At 43.5% G+C, this 16,167-nt stretch overlaps 1 protein-coding gene across 21 annotated transcripts in view; it reads left to right on the top strand.

The window, feature by feature from the left end:
- Positions 1-16,167, top strand: part of ptprdb (protein tyrosine phosphatase receptor type Db) — a 162,839-nt gene that overhangs the window by 118,981 nt on the left and 27,691 nt on the right. For 6 of the 21 annotated variants that reach the window (XM_047577701.1, XM_047577715.1, XM_047577698.1 and 3 more), the window contains 18 exons: positions 481-591; positions 2,322-2,333; positions 2,873-3,142; positions 3,833-3,942; positions 4,314-4,511; positions 4,725-4,850; positions 4,978-5,125; positions 5,863-6,011; positions 6,131-6,275; positions 7,629-7,931; positions 9,110-9,303; positions 10,579-10,605; positions 11,285-11,402; positions 11,712-12,293; positions 12,717-12,811; positions 13,956-14,212; positions 15,100-15,193; positions 15,886-16,110. In XM_047577701.1, coding sequence (XP_047433657.1) covers positions 481-591; positions 2,322-2,333; positions 2,873-3,142; positions 3,833-3,942; positions 4,314-4,511; positions 4,725-4,850; positions 4,978-5,125; positions 5,863-6,011; positions 6,131-6,275; positions 7,629-7,931; positions 9,110-9,303; positions 10,579-10,605; positions 11,285-11,402; positions 11,712-12,293; positions 12,717-12,811; positions 13,956-14,212; positions 15,100-15,193; positions 15,886-16,110 — 3,164 coding nt within the window. The remainder of the gene's footprint in view (positions 1-480; positions 592-2,321; positions 2,334-2,872; positions 3,143-3,832; positions 3,943-4,313; positions 4,512-4,724; positions 4,851-4,977; positions 5,126-5,862; positions 6,012-6,130; positions 6,276-7,628; positions 7,932-9,109; positions 9,304-10,578; positions 10,606-11,284; positions 11,403-11,711; positions 12,294-12,716; positions 12,812-13,955; positions 14,213-15,099; positions 15,194-15,885; positions 16,111-16,167) is intronic. The other 15 variants (XM_047577712.1, XM_047577711.1, XM_047577707.1 and 12 more) reach the window with 6 other exon arrangements.

Below are 16,167 nucleotides of genomic sequence, written 5' to 3'. Positions count from 1 at the left end.
TCTTAAAAACTGTATCCATGACTGGATTTCTGCTTATTTTGGCTTGTTTTTTTGTTTTTTTGTTTTTTTTTTGGTTTATTTGTTTCTGCCTTGCATGAAGACTACATTGTCCATTTTTTGTAGGCTTTGTATCTGTGCCTTTTTTCCTTTTCTTCTTCTTCTTTTTGTGTCTAAATCAGGAAGCCGGCCCTTGTTTTTGGGCGCATTCTTGCAGACAGTGAAAGTAGAAACCTGTTAATGTCACTCTATGGATTTGGCTCTCTTTGTAGCCCTGTGTTCCTCATACAGATTTCAGCTTGTTTTTTTGCTGAAAACTCCCTCAGACTCATTTATTCTTTCGGCAATTTTTTACACTTATGTGTTATGTTCTATGCCCAATTACCTGACATCTTCCACTTCTGTGTGATTGCTCTTTTTCCCCCCTTTCTGTCTTTCACTATCTTCCACTCTTTCTCTATGTCCCTCCCTCCCTCCATCCAGGGGCCCTCCAGATAGAGATGAGTGAAGAGTCAGACCAGGGGAAGTATGAGTGTGTTGCCACCAACAGCGATGGGACACGCTATTCCACCCCAGCGAACCTCTATGTCAGAGGTAAGAAGACCAATTTGAACAATTAATTATAGATGCGCAATCTAGGACATCTGTTGAAAGAATGTGTGTTATATTAATGTCATGTAATGCTCTTACTCCTACGATGATATTTATGTTTTCTGACTGACTGACAGCATTAACCCTCTGGAGTGCAGAGTATAATCGGCCGTTTACTTTTGGTTTTACCTTTATATTTCATCTTAAAAACTCTTCACATGGTTGCCTTGTTTAGTTCCATTCTTTTTAGCACAACCTCACATGCGTCATGTTCCAATTATCATTTAATTTTGACAATTTGCATTAATGCACTGGACCTAAAACCACACTAAAACCAAAAAGTAGGATTTTTCACTGTGAAAACATGTAAACACGTTTAATAAACAATTTTTATGAATTAGAATGCAAATCTAAAGTGTAAATTTTAAAGGCTTATGTGCAAATTTTGCAAACAACGAAGCAAAATACAGGAAATAATTGAATATAGCGTCACTCCCACAAGTCTTCCCTCTTCCTTAGCAACCATTGACACATGATTTCCTGATTGGTTGACGGGATACATTTTTTCCACCAATAGGAAAGGGGGTGCCAAGCTTTTTTTGTTTTGTTTTCGAGCATTTAAAGCTAGCTAGCAACCCCGCTTGCTAGCGTTTAGCTTTTCACCATTTCTCCCGTGCACCAGGTCTGGCACCAACATGATGGAAATATTCAGGAAAAGGTGTGGCTTAAATGATTTATAGTAAGTCTAGTTTTACTTGGCCTATCAACACAATTTAATTGATTGAAAGTGTCAATTGAAATTGAAATTGAAAGTGGTATATATAGGTTGAAGTTAGCACTTTCTACAAAAGTTGAAAGGCCATTCAGTGATGTTGCGTGTTGCTGCTACGTCATCTTAAACTGGTCATGTGTTTTGCACACGCAGGCGCGTGCGTCGACTCCAGAGGGTCAAACAGGACGGCTCTTTGCTTTTCTCCAAACCTGGGCTGAATGTTTCACTCGGACCATTAACCTCTCTGCCCTCTTTATTTAGCCTTTAGACCTCAGCTAAAAACCAAATCATTTGTCTGGTTAAGACTTTTGTTTCCCCAACCCCCAACCCCGCCAATCTGACAGACATCTCACCTCCTCAGGCGCCGTCTCCCTCCCTCCCTTGCTCCATCAGTGCACACATTCACACACACAGATCTACCAAATGTTTGAATCTTGGAGACATTTTTATTCCCAGGGCCCTTTTGCTCAGTTGTCTGCCCTCCTTAAAGAAAAAAAAAAAAAAAAAAAAAAAAAGCGCTAAAGAGTGTAGCGTGCTTCTTATTTTTTCTCCAGCATCGCTCCTGGGGGATACGAGACAAACACACTCCCGATTGGGTGCACGTCAACGTACACGCCTGTGTCATGCGCTAGGTGTATCTGTTATGGGTGTACATAACACACGTCCACACACACACACACACACACACACACACACACACACACAAACAGCACAAAGGCAGTGATGTGCAGATAACAGCGCTTGCAGGGCCAGTAAAATCTCGCAGTGCTGCTCAGTGAGTGTTTGACAGGCGGTCCGTGGAGACGTCTGGCAGAGGAAGGCTGCTTTAAACAGGCTGGCTTTGACCAGCGTTGACCAATCTTTGGCCCCTGTCTTCTGTCGCTCCTCTGATATTTTCCACTTTCCTGTCTTTTCTCTTGTCCTCCCCTCTTGCTGTGCGTTGCCCTATCTCCGACTGCAGAGCTGCGAGAAGGTTGGTACTGTAACAGCTGTGTGGCTCCTTTGAGTGTCTCCCCGAACGTTTCCTTTTCTTCCATTAAACTGCCATTTGTGTTTGTGCGCCGTGACTGTTTTATGTGCGGCAGTGAAGCTTTAATAAACCTGCCAGTACAGTTAATCCCTTCGGGATGCACCGCGTACTGTATTTCCCCGTGAATGCATGTGTGTTTCTGTGATTTATTTATTTATTTATTTTATTTTTTTTTGTTGCATCTCTTCTGTTTCGGCTCATGCAATATTTACAGGAGCACACCTGAAAACGGCATTAATAAAACACGTTGGTATCACATGCGCCTCGGCGCTTGTGTACCAAACTGTCTGAGTGCTCGCAGTCCAATCTGAGTGCCGTAAAACTTTATCTCAGAGCTCACGTCGCAACAACAAAAAAAAAATAATAATAATAATAATCATCCCGCTGCCACATCCCTCCAGATTGCTCGCTGGCGTTCTGCACAATCATGAATTCGTAATCATTTCCCCGTCTCTCTTTGCCCTCGCTGCCGTTTGGTCCAGTGCGTCGTGTCCCTCCTCGCTTCTCCATCCCGCCGGCCGACAGCGAGATCATGCCGGGGGGGAACGTCAACATCACCTGCGTGGCGGTGGGCTCGCCCATGCCGTACGTCAAGTGGATGCTGGGAGCGGAGGACCTGACGCCGGAGGACGACATGCCGATAGGCCGCAACGTCCTGGAGCTGACCGACGTGCGCCAGTCCAACAACTACACCTGTGTTGCCATGTCGACGCTCGGTGTGATTGAGGCGGTGGCACAGATTATTGTGAAAGGTGGGTCCTGAGGAGACTTGTGTGTGAGCGACGGACAAACTGATTAAGGAATATGACGGATGTGTCCTCTTGGATTTCTACCACAGAGGACATCTTAAAAAGTAGGTCACGTAGTCAAATGTGTGAAGTAAATGCTGCATAAAGTCAATATTTAGTCAAATACAGAGTAATATTTTATACCAAAGAAGAAAGAATTACTCAGACATTTAACTTGTTAAACTATAATAAATAGCAGGTGAGGAAATTACATTCTGTAACAGTTCACTTTGGTGTTTTTTCCCGTTTTATTAAGCTTGTAGGAATTCATGCCTCCACTTTTTATTCATAGCACGAGCTTGGAACTGTTTCTCTCTAACTGCCGTTTCGACTTCACCGCACAATCTGTGTCTCGTTTGTCAGTATTTGTTCAGTTTAAACGTGTGTCAAATTAAAAAAATCTCTTTAGTACATAACGACTTTCTTGTTTTGGAATTTGCTTTTCCTCTCGCGATTAAGATAATCTCATAATTGTGTTTCAGGACTTGTTATTGCCGTGTAGAGATTACAGTCATGGTGTTATTCAGATACCGAGCGTTTAATCACTTTCAGGATGTTTTTTTTTTGTTTTTTTTTTCTACTCAGTGAAAGTTTGGACTCCCAAAATAGTTCTGAAATGATGATGAGATCTCCCTGTCTGTTTCTCCCCTTCAGCTCTGCCGAAGGCCCCCGGTACCCCCGTGGTAACGGAGCGAACTGCAACCAGTATCACTCTCACCTGGGACTCTGGAAACCCTGAACCTGTCTCCTATTATATCATTCAGGTGTGACAGGCACAGTGCTGAGATTTTTTTATACAAACACAACCCTTATTAGCAGCCTCACTAAGTAGGGCTGTAAAATAAACGAGCCCTCTGTATCTCCATTCCCAAATTGCTCAAATGAATTCCGGTGCCTTGTGAGCGCTCTGTCTGACTGCGAGGAGTAGTCGATTGAGATGTAAGACCTAAGCAGCACACCTACATTACACCGGCCTCTCATTTCACTCTGCATATTTTAGCATGAATCTATGCTGGCAAATAGCCTCGGATGTAACTAAATGTGTTCGTGTTTATTTACACAAATAGAGCCACAGGTATTCCTCATTCCGGTTTTCTAATGCAGCTTTAAATCGGTATGTGCTTCTTTCGTCTAGCATCGCGCCAAAGGCTCAGAGGACCCCTACAAAGAGATTGATGGCATCGCCACGACGCGCTACAGCGTGGGCGGCCTCAGCCCTTACTCCCACTACGACTTTCGGGTGGCGGCTGTCAACACCATCGGCCAGGGCCCCTCGAGCGAGGTGGTGGAGGCTCGCACAGCCGAGCAGGCCCCTTCCTCGCCTCCTCGACAGGTCAGGGTGATGAATTCGTCGGCATGATGTGGTTCTGGGTTGTTTTTTTTATTATTAAACTAGTTGCGTACAGGTGGTCCTTACCGCAGTGCGTTTAACACGTCTCTGTTTTACGATATTTCCTGTCTTCAAAAATACTAACATTTTCCAACAAAAGCTGCTGAATAGTTTAACCCAGAACTCTGTTACTGAAGTTCCTCTCTTGTCCTGCAGGTCATCGGTCGAATGCTGAGCGCCACAACAGCAATGATCCACTGGGACGAGCCGGAGGAACCCAACGGACAGGTGGTGGGCTACAGAGTGTACTACACCTCCGACAGCACGCTGCCAGTCAACCAGGTGGGCATCTCTGCGCGCATGATTCTGCTTAATTCTCCTGTTACTTTTAATTCTTAACAGATGATAACCTGGTTTGTCTAACTGTATAATACATGAGTGTGCATCTGTGTGTCTACTTGGGTGCCAGTGGGAGAAGCAGATGGTGCGCAGCACCAACTTCATCACCATCCAGGATCTGACTCCCAACAAGACCTATTACATCAGAGTGCTGGCCTTCACCTCTGTAGGAGACGGGCCTCTGTCGCAGGACCTGCAGATTATAGCCAAGACTGGAGGTAAAATATGAGAATTTAGAATTTATCGTACGTGTTAACCCTTTAAATAACCGTAACTCACAGTGGTTTGAGCTGTTGACGAAATTCAAGGTGTGGCTAAACACTGGGAAGTTGTGCTTTACCTTTATGACATCTCAAGGGTAGAACTAACTTCGTTTTTACCAACAAATTCCTCCAAACAACTCTCTCTTCCTGGAGCTCCCCGGTCTTGCGTTCACTCCCCAACCTGCAGCCGACAGCAGCTGTTTGTCATCATTACCGTAATGGCATCTTTTTTTTTTCCACAAAGCAAAACTTTGCCACAGACACACTTTGAATTTTGTCCACCGGTGAGTTACAGTAATTCAAATACCTTGTTTTTTTTTTTTTCAGGTCTTAAAGGGTTAATCATTCTGCTGATAACGGATGATACCTTTCTCTAACTAACTTATTTTATTTATTTATTTGTCATGCCTTATCTGCTGTTTTTTTTTTTTATACATATTGGTCTTGATATCATTTTCCACAATCCGTCTCTCTTCTGTTACTGGCAGCAGGCCATTGTACATAATACGCTGTTTCTTTTTGTCTTTTTTTGCCCACTTTTGCAATTTTTATTCTTTTGTTATCTTATTCTCTTGTTCTTATTTTATGTACCGCTCTTCGCCCTCCTAATTGCCCTTCGGGGATAAATAAAGTTTTTTCCGATTCTGATTCTGATTCTGGATCCCGTTTTCTTCTTCTTCTTAACTCTGTAGTTCCATCCCAGCCTTCAGAATTTAAAGGTGAAGCCAAGTCTGAGACCAGTATCCTGTTATCCTGGACCGCCCCCACAACTCAGGGGGGCCCAGACAGTCAGATCACAGGATATGAGCTGGTTTACCGGCGGGCAGACGACACAGATGAGGTAAGGATGGAAGTGCTGGATAAAAAAAAAAAATGTAATGTAAATTGATGTTTGGATGGACGTTAAGAGAGTAAAAGATAGAAGACTAAACGTTAACTCCTCTGTTCTCGTCCCTTCAGAAGAAAGTCAGCTTTGAGCCTACAACCTCCTACCTGCTGAAGAACCTAAAGCCCTTCTCCACCTACACCTTCCAGCTGGCTGCCAAAAGCAAAAACGGGATTGGGGCGTATACCAACGAAGTGTCTATCGACACACCACAGACACGTAGGTCTACCTGCACACACTGCAGCATGAGTGTGTGTGTGTGCGGTCCGCGTATGCTCTGGAGTGGATTTTCTGTTCAGAAAAGGATATTGAAAAAAAACAAAAAAGTGAGCGGTTATTTGATTTTCATTTTAAAAATTTTCTTTATCGGGGCCGAGAATGGATAAACAAAACTTTAAAACCCGCTCTATTGTCATGTTCTGTCAGAAACAAAACAAGTGCCTTTTTTGTTCGTATTTTGCAGACAGAAGTAAGATGCATGGATGGAGGACGGTGCTGTGTTACTGCCCAAATATATGACTTGTATTTGTGGTTTCCCGAGCTAGTCCAGGCTAAAATGTCTTTGGAGTCTTACTCTTGCGTTTCTGTCATTTTTGGTTTGAGAAACAGAAAATGAAAAGTGAGCAGTTTTTTAACTTTTATTCATCCGTTCTCGACCCTGATAAAAAATTTTTTAGAAAGCCTTGAATTTCAATTTTAATGTTTGAATTTTAAAATGAAAATCCTTTACTTTTTGTTATTTTGTTTTTCCGTGTCTTTTTCTGAATGGAAAATTCAATGTCTGCGTGTGAGTGGGCGTGAAGAGTGAGAGAGAGAGAAGTTTAAGTTTTGGCAATGCAAATAAATATTAAAATTCACGATAGAGACACAAATAAGGAGCAGAACGGAGCAAACTGATGGAAAAATGAAAAGATGCTGTTTTTGCATTGTCAAAGGGTGAAACTTCATGAATCCAGATCGTAACTGACCTCAGAATGGACACTTCAACTTCAACAGTTAATTTATTCATCAAGTTTTCAGAACAAAGCCTCAGTCATAAATAAATAAAACGATTGATACTTTGTTGAGTGCCAGTCTGAGGTCTGTGAGAGACTGAGTACAAAGAAGGTAAGGAGCGTAGGTAGACATAAGACGTCCCACATGGAGCACAGAGGCTTGGGTAGGCTGTGAGGACAAGTAAGTTATGTCTGTGTATTTAAGCTCCAGTCGGTGTTTTTTGTGTTGCATTTTTTCTTTTAAGTCATCCACTCGTTTCCATTAATCAGACATTTCTACCAAACAGAAGTTGACACCCATCACTCAGTATCTGTGTTCAGCCATCCTGCTCTTCTAGCCACAGAGTCATTTTTCGCGAGAACTTCCGTCCTCCAGTGTTTTGTTTTCATTTTATGTTTCTTTGTCTTTTGTTCCCTGTCTCCTCGTCCACTCAAATTTCATCCCCATTCCTTCACGGCAAAAAAAACTCACTCCCTCACCTCTCCACCCACCGAAATAACAACTTGCACACACGACCAATTTAACCAATTCACCCCAACGAACCCCACCGTGACTCCTCCAAAACCGGCCGCTCAGTTCCCTCAGCGCCCCCCCAGGACATCGCGTGCACCAGTCCCAGCTCTACCAGCGTCCTGGTAAGTTGGGCCCCGCCTCCTCTGGAGTTTCAGAACGGCGTCATTACGGGATACTCCATCCAGTACTCCACTACGGAGGGCAACAGGACGTCCAAAAGGGTTGACGGCGTCCCCCCGGACAGTTCCACGTATCTCCTGGAAAACCTACAGAAATGGACTGAATATGGCATAACGGTGCGGGCGCAAACGGAAGCCGGGGACGGACCGGAAAGTTTACAGCTGCTTATCCGCACGGAGGAAGATGGTATGTTCCAAAAAAAACACTAAACAAACAAAAAAAACCTCTACGATGGTCCACTCTGTCTTCCCTAACAGTGGCTAACTGACTAACACAGCATTGTTGAGATCAAAGCACGCTAAACTAACAGCAAGCTTGTTCCACTGGCCAGTAAAGGCATATGTGTGTACTGGATGATGCGTTTAAGAACCAGTCGTACCTTCCGGCTTTGAATACCGCACCTTTTTTTCCTTCATATCCACCCTCCAGCAACCGGAAACCTCCTCCCTGCTTCCCTCATAACCACGGCTTTCTCTCGTCTGTGGCAGCAGACCCCTTTTTTCCTCCGGCGTCCAATTTAAACCTATTTTTTTTTTCCACCGGTATCTTTTTATCCACCCCTCACCCTTTCCTCTACTCTACTATCCCCTCTTTTTGGGAAAAGGGATGATTGAGATTGTCCAGATAACAATATCCCCCCACTAACAGTTGCGAGAGAAACCCTTTGGCGGTCGCCTCTTTCCTCACCTCGGCCTCTCTTACTGCCCTTGATCCTTTCCAACGCTCTAACAACTAATTGAATGCCTTTTAGCTAATCATTTTAGTTTATATTTTATTGATCATTTCTATTGTATTTAGTGATATTTTTGATGCCTGTGTTTAATAATCCCTTTTCCCGGAGTCTTAATTTAGACGTTTGCTTTAGATTGTTTGACCATGGGTCAGTCAGATAGCAAGATGTGGCTGGATGTTTTTTTTTTTTTTTTGCCTCTCAGTGTTTTTCACTCTTTTTGGGAGAAGTGCACTCCTTGGCAGTGGGAAAGAGTTTTTTTTTTTTTTTCTTGATAACAGTATTTTCTCTTTGACTGCCAGCCACTGTTTGTGTGCCCCTGGCGACAAATCTCTTCCTATCTGCCATTCTTATCTTTCTCTACATTTGCTTCTTATCCTCCACTGCTTTTCCATGTTTTTTCCTCAAGCAATCTCATTTTTTTTTCTTTTTTTTCACTATTTTGACTTTTTCCCAGACATCTCAGCCGTTTCAGACTTTTTGGAGAGTTGTATTTTTTTCTCTTTTTTTTTTTAATCCGCCCCAAGAAAAACGCAGATTTTCGGTTAGGCTAAAAGTAGGAGGCCTTTGCTTGAGAAGTTTGAGTGCCCGTCATCTGTGACCCCTGACATCTATCCCAAAATGCATTTTTTAGTTCCAAGCGGTCCCCCGCGCGGGGTGGAGGCAGAGACTGTGAACGCCTCGGCCATTAGGGTGAAATGGCGGTCACCGGCGCCCGAACGGCAGCACGGTCAGGTCCGAGGCTACCAAGTCCATTATGTGAGGATGAACTACGGAGAGCCTCAGGGTCAGCCCTTCATCAAGGACATCCTCATAGACGACTCACAGGTAACGCCAACGTGAACTCCAAGCAGCTTATAATGAAATGAACCCTTAGCGACGTTATTTGCGAGCGCTATGTTTCATCCTTTGCTAATGATGTTTGTTATTTTCACTAAAACCGTTATATTATTGGGCTTACCTGGATATATTGTGCTGATGAAGAAAAGCAGCATGTGGCCATCTGGTTATAATTTAGAAATGCTTTGGTTTTTCCTCTTTTTATGTGCGCACACAGTCCTCTGGTGTGTTACAGCAAATTATTACTTCCACTGATAGATTACTGAGCAGAAACTGTCCTTATCATTCTTTAAATTAATAGTTTTACATCTGCTGAGAGTTAAAAGAGAAGTTCGTCCTCATGTGTGTTTCATATATGAAGATAAAGCCAACAACCAGTGCGGTTAGTTTTTCATAAATACAAGAAACAAGAAGAAAAATTGGTTACGAGCGCCTCTAAAATTTAACCCTTTACCCTTTAAATGGCATTGTAGCCACATGGTTGATACACAAATTTGCCCATGTGTGACTACATTATATATACAAATATCCAAGCTGTGGCTTTTATACTTTATAGCGCATTTGAACAGATGCTCGAAAACATACAACATACAGCTTCAGTATTTAAGTTGCATCAATCTGTGCGTGTGAACATTTTAATAACGATATGTTAAAAAACTATTAATATGGATTAAAATGGAAGATAATTAATTGTGATTAATCGTTTTTCTTAGTGCGGGAGTCAGAGGGTTAATACTTGGGTGAGCAGACAGACTGATAACGGTCTTATCATCCTATACCGCACTCGTTTCATCTCCAGTAATCCCGTCAAAACCAAGGAAACACGAATGCAGTCGTGTCAGCGAAACTTGACTTTTCTACGCGATTAAAAGCTGAAACGATTAAATATAGAACTGGACTGGAAAGTGTTCCCTTCTCCGCACAAAACAGCTGTCACTCAGCGTCACATTATGCGGCTTTGTCGCTCATTCCCTGCTACCTTTACACGCCTTTACCTTCCCTCAGACATGTGACGCGGGCGCAGCATAGCTCTGGACAGGAAATTTATTTTCTAAAATTAATACTTTCTTTAGCTTAGCGGTATTTACATGGCTACGTATCGGATCGGTTTACACACGCTTGAGTTTATAATGAAATGTATCGTTCATGCTGTTTTAGAACAAATTAAAGTCTATACCTGTAACCTGTAACCATGCATATGTGCGTTGCTGAGGTTTGTTTCCCATTTTTCCTCTTTCCCCATGCTTCTCCATCACCGTCCAGTGGGAATATGACGACTCAGCTCAATATGTGAGTACACCTTTGTGCGAGCACGTTTTTTGGTAACAATAACAACATCATGGAAAGTTTTTGTGTCACATTAATGCGATCGTAGCTTTACAATCACGCTGTAAACACTTTAAGCTTTAAGCGAGGTCGCGTTTCTGAGCTTTTCCGCTACTCGTCTGTATTTAAAAAAAAACAAAAAAACACAGAGATAACTGATAATATGTTTGTATTGCCAAAATATTGCGACCGTCTGCGCGATTTATCAACAAGAACAAGAAATGAACAAGATATTGTGTAGTGAAATGTCATTTCGGGCTGAGAATGGACGTTTCCGAGCTCTTCTAACTCGATAGAGATGTTTATTTTTTTTTTGTATAGATAATCACAAAGCCAGTGCATTTAACAAAAACAGCAGCGACCGCACGAGCAAAGAAAGAAGGGAAAATAACTTTAGCGTACCCTTCAAGGTTTTGTGTGTACGTGTGTGGAAGTAAGCTGAATAACTGTTTGTACACTGGCAGACAAATAAAACCCAAGTGTACCTTTAGTCGGCGAGGCTGTACCTCTGTGTTTGGCTTTGACCGCTCTGACCTTGATTCCTTTTTTTTTATTTTTATCAAAGTGCCAACCCGATCATTATCCCTAGGGCGCACAAAGGTGGTTACTTTTGTAGCTGACAGTGCTTTTTGTTGTTCTGCAGGAGGTGGTGCTCGGAGACCTGAAGGCAGACACTTCCTACTCTGTATCGGTGGGGGCCTACACCGCCAAGGGCGACGGTGCTCGCAGCAAACCCGTCAGCGTGTGCACCGCCCTGCCACGTAAGTGTGTCCGCACAGACCCTGAGACGTAAGACGCGCGGCTACGAAAGCTGGCGCGCGACCCGGTAATGATCTCAGAGACTCTGGCGTCGCTAATGATCATTAGAGGCCATTAAATCGTTGAATTGGTTGCATCTCGCTCCGTCACACCTTGCCGGCAAGAAGCCAGCCATGTGGCGGCGTGTTAATCATATTCAGCAGTTTTTGCTTGAGGTTAACGAATAATGTGCTTTGTAATTAGCCTCTAATTATCTTTTCATGGTTCCCTCTCATTCTCTTTTGCTCCTCTACTGTTTTCGTCTTTTCTAGTGCCCGAGAAACCCAAACTGACGGTGACTGCCACCGACGTAGGTACCGCTCTGCTTCAGTGGCACCCGCCTCCAAATCCGCCCACCCCTCTCCTGGGCTACCGACTCACCTTCGGCCGCATCGACGTCCTCCCCTTTACGGTCGTGGAGTTCCCCACGAAGGAAACCCGCTACACCGCCCAGGATATCTACAAAGGAGCCGAGTATGTGTTCAGACTCTCTGCCCGCAATAAAATGGGCTACGGGGAGGAGGCTGTGAAAGAGGTGACCACTCCGGAAGACGCCCCGAGCGGATACCCGGAAAACATCATCTCCGAGGAGGCGTCCGCCACCTCCCTCCTGCTGGCATGGAAATCAGTGCCGCTGATAGAGCAAAACGGGAAAATTGTGAAGTACTCGGTGCTGTACAAGGACATAAACAGTCGAGGAAACGCCTCGGAGGTCGCGGCGCCCGCTCCGAGTGTTTTGTTGGAAGGCCTGAGTGCCGATACTGTGTATGATGTCAGGGTGTGTGCGTTCACAGCTGTCGGCCCTGGGCCGTACAGCCCCAGCGTCCAGTTTAGGACGCAGCGGCTGGACCAAGGTAGGATCCCGCTCGCATTCTAACGACCCATCTTCATTGCTCAGGATGCAAGACACGCTTCCCTAACAGCACATTTTAGCACACGTCATGCAACAACAACAACAACAAAAAAAGAAAAGAAAGCCCCACGTGCACACAAACACACAACATCTGGTGACGTGTCCTTTTCGTTGTCTTGTCACTGTAGCCTTAGACCCAACATCCTTTTCCCAAAGCAAGGTAAGAGTCTTGGGTCTTGGGCGAGTATCCGTGTCCAGTCTCACTGTTGATCAGAGCAAATAGCTAGCTCCAGACTGGTACTAGAGAATGATACGCAGGTAAGGCTGTTATGTTTAGTTCGCTAGAGAGAATAACCGAAACCACTGAGCTCCATTCATGTTTTTTTGTTTTTTTTTCTTTGTTCTATTTTTGTCTCTGTCTTAGTTTTTGCCACCAACTTCAGAGTAAAGGCGGCCATGAAGAACTCTGTCCTGCTGTCCTGGGAGATCCGAGACAAGAACCCTGCCCAGCCTTTCACTGTAAGTGGATTTGTTAAATCGTACCCGGTGCAAAAGTTATGTCTTTTGCACATATATCTTCAACAGGGGGGTCCGCAGCCCCTAGGGGGGCATCTGAGGTACTACACGGGGGTCGCAAAATCTTTGGTTGATTGGACATTTTTGATATATATATTCTTTGTATTTTCACCCATACATTAGACTTCCTTCAAATACACTTTAACATGAATCCAACATATTTTAGTAAAGGGATAAATTGCATTATCTTTCAGTCAGCACAGAGCGCTGCACTAGCTGGGACCTGTCAATCTCAATCTAAGCCTCCTGTACACAGTAGGACCCGCCCCCATCACTGCTGAGCCAATATTACACGGTGACTCTGTCACGTTCCCTGCAATTCGCCGAGATCCTATTCAGTCCTCAGGTGAAATCCCAGACGCACGCTGCTATGTTTGTGTCAGGTATGTTTAGGGTTACTGCAGTTGGCCATGTTTGAAATAAAAAAATAAAAAAATGAACATTTGAACCTGTGTATTATTTGAATGGCTTAATATTGAATGCAAAATGGTGATAATAATGTAAATTTATAAATAGCACAAGTTTAATATAGAACACATACAGTAGGTAGAGGGTCCCTACTTAATCTCTCCATTTGGCCTGAAAAACACTGACAACTGCTGATGTAGCGTGTAGGAACAAATATATCAAGTACTGCTTAAAAGCCTGATCTAAAATAACAGGAACAAATTCAATTATCCATTCTGCAGTGGTTCACATGGTGGATTCATTATGACTTATTATCTTATTATATTAACATAATTTCCAACTCTTCAAATAAATAAATGCTAATAAAGTCTGCGTGGCTGCAGAATTTATAGAAAGAAGGAACCAATTGCCAGAGCTTGCATCAGAAATCTTTGTACTCCACGCACACACATTTCATGCAGGTCATTTCACATTCAGTAATAATAATAGTCCTATAATAACGCCAACCTTGAACCTTGAATTGAAAGACTGTGATTTATTTATTTTTTGTTCCATATAACTTTACAACTTAATTTTCTTAATTTTTCTTGAGTTTTGTTCACTTTAAAACGAGCCATTTTGCTAAGTTTGCTGCAGCGTTCCTGCCCAGGACCTCAAAGGAAATTGTTTTGTCTTCCAGATCCTCTATGGAAAGGGCCAGTCTGTGGAAGTGGATGGCAGACAGACTCAGAAGCTGATCACTGGCTTGGAGCCAGACACCCAGTACTCCTTTCTGCTCACCAACCGGGCCAACAGCGCAGGAGGCCTGCAGCACCGCGTCACTGCCACCACCGCTCCAGACATCCTGAAGACCAAACCCTCTGTCGTGGGAAAGACCAACGCAGACGGCATGGTGACTGTGCAGCTGCCGACTGTGCAGACCACGGCTAAAGTCAGGTAGTGATGATTCAAGCAATGTGGCGAGAGTGAAGGATTTGGATTATGGTAATGTCCGGATTGTAAACCTGCGTCTGAATTCGCTCCAGTTCGGTTGTTGTAAGATTAACGGACCCTTTGAGGAAATTTCACTCGTTTCCTCCCGGTGCTTATTTTCCTTTATTGATCCATCAGGAGGGATTTCTCTGAGCTGGCAGCGAAGCAAGCCAGAGAACTCCCACAACGGACCGAAAGAAAGCACATAGCTCATCGTGCCATTGAGTTTTTATCACCGAGAGCAAATCCTGTGAACTATGGTGAAAACACAACAGTCCATATGAGCTTAGACAGCTTGATCCAAGACGGTTACAGACTCTGTCCTCAGCTAGATGTTGAAATCACTTAAAGAATCTCTTTTACAGTTTGATCAGTTTCTGCACCGACAAACGTATCTTTGTCCAAACACAGAAAAGGACAAAAATCCTTTAAAACTTCGCCTGCTGTTTCAACTTTAGAGCCGTCAGAAGGTCTTATTCATACTTTCCACTGAAGCACAGTGGATTTCAAGCTTAAAGCACTGAAGCGAGTTACCAGTTAGTTATCCACTGAGGATACGTGGAAGATTTTTATTTCTGTGCCCTTACTCATCACTTGCTGGTTTTCTAAGTTCAGACTGGTTTGGAAAAGTTTACTTCTCCGGTTACGTTATTGTTCGCGTCCTCGCTGCCCCCACAGAAGCTGTTTGGATTCAAAGGATAAAATAGTTTGTTATTCTTTAGAGGAGAAGATTAAATGAATTGCTTTGATATTTTGGGAAATAATCATTTTCACTTCTTTTCTGATAAGTCACTGTCATTCTAGGTTCTAGGTTCTAGTTTGTGATCACTTTGCATTCTGTGTTCATTCAGAGGTTACTATGTGGTGGTGGTGCCACTGAAGAAGCAGAGAGGAGGAAAATTCCTGAATCCGTGGGAGGAACCCGACCAGATGAACCTGGATGAGGTGAGAGACCTAGGGTTAGAGTTAGGGCTATATAAATAAAAAGCTTGATTCTGATAATATTAATGAGCGTGTTATTCTGCACCAGGTGAGAACTAGTGATACCACAATAAAGAATAATTAGTTTAAATGTTTAAAAACTAAAGTGGCAAGTCTGCTGCAGGATTCTGTTTTTCTTTTCTCCTTTTTGCCTCTTTTGTATCCGACTATTCTTATCTTTTAATGAGAAGGTAGATGACCTGGCCATCCATCGCTTTTTTCAGTCAAAACAATACTTTCCCATGCCATTTCCCAGCTAATTCCACTTCCTGCCTTTTTCTAAAGACTTCATCACCTCATTATGCTTTTCTGAAAGCACATTCATCTGTGTGAGATTAGTTTCAATAGAGTTTTTTTTATGGCGCCCACTGTCTCAATGGATAAATGTGGCAGCAATTTGGATGATGAACACATTTGTGCTTACGTGATAATGTTCCTTGCGGCCCATTGTTGCCCCATTGACGATGAGGGGTTTTCATGAGCCGTAAAATGGTCAGAACTGCACTTATTTTCCAACGTGTTTAAAAAACTTTGGAGGGAATAATTTTACAGTTTGACAAAGATGACTTTATTTAATTTACTTCACCATATTCTTATGTTTATTCTATGTTTGTGTTCCCTTTTTTCCTTCCATCCCTCACTCGTGCACCCTTCAGCTCCTCAAAGAGATCAACAGGACCAGCGTCAGTCGTGCGCTTCGCATCCGCAGACAGGCCGGCCAGTCAGATCCCAGGGCCTATGTCACAGCTCACTTCAAGACCCTCCCCATGGAGTTCACTCTGGGCGATGGCCGTAACTATGGCGACTTCCGCAACCGTCCACTGCAGAACGGCCAGGAATACGTTTTCTTTGTGCTCGCGCTGCTCGACCTCTCTGAGAACGTGAGTACAGACAGAGAAACAACCTCAACCAAGTACAGTATATATATGTATATATAT

This window comes from Mugil cephalus, chromosome 2, assembly GCF_022458985.1.
Source record: "Mugil cephalus isolate CIBA_MC_2020 chromosome 2, CIBA_Mcephalus_1.1, whole genome shotgun sequence".
Lineage (NCBI taxonomy): Eukaryota > Metazoa > Chordata > Actinopteri > Mugiliformes > Mugilidae > Mugil > Mugil cephalus.
The sequence above is the reverse complement of the archived record's forward strand: the minus strand, read 5'-3'. Positions and strand labels throughout refer to the sequence as shown.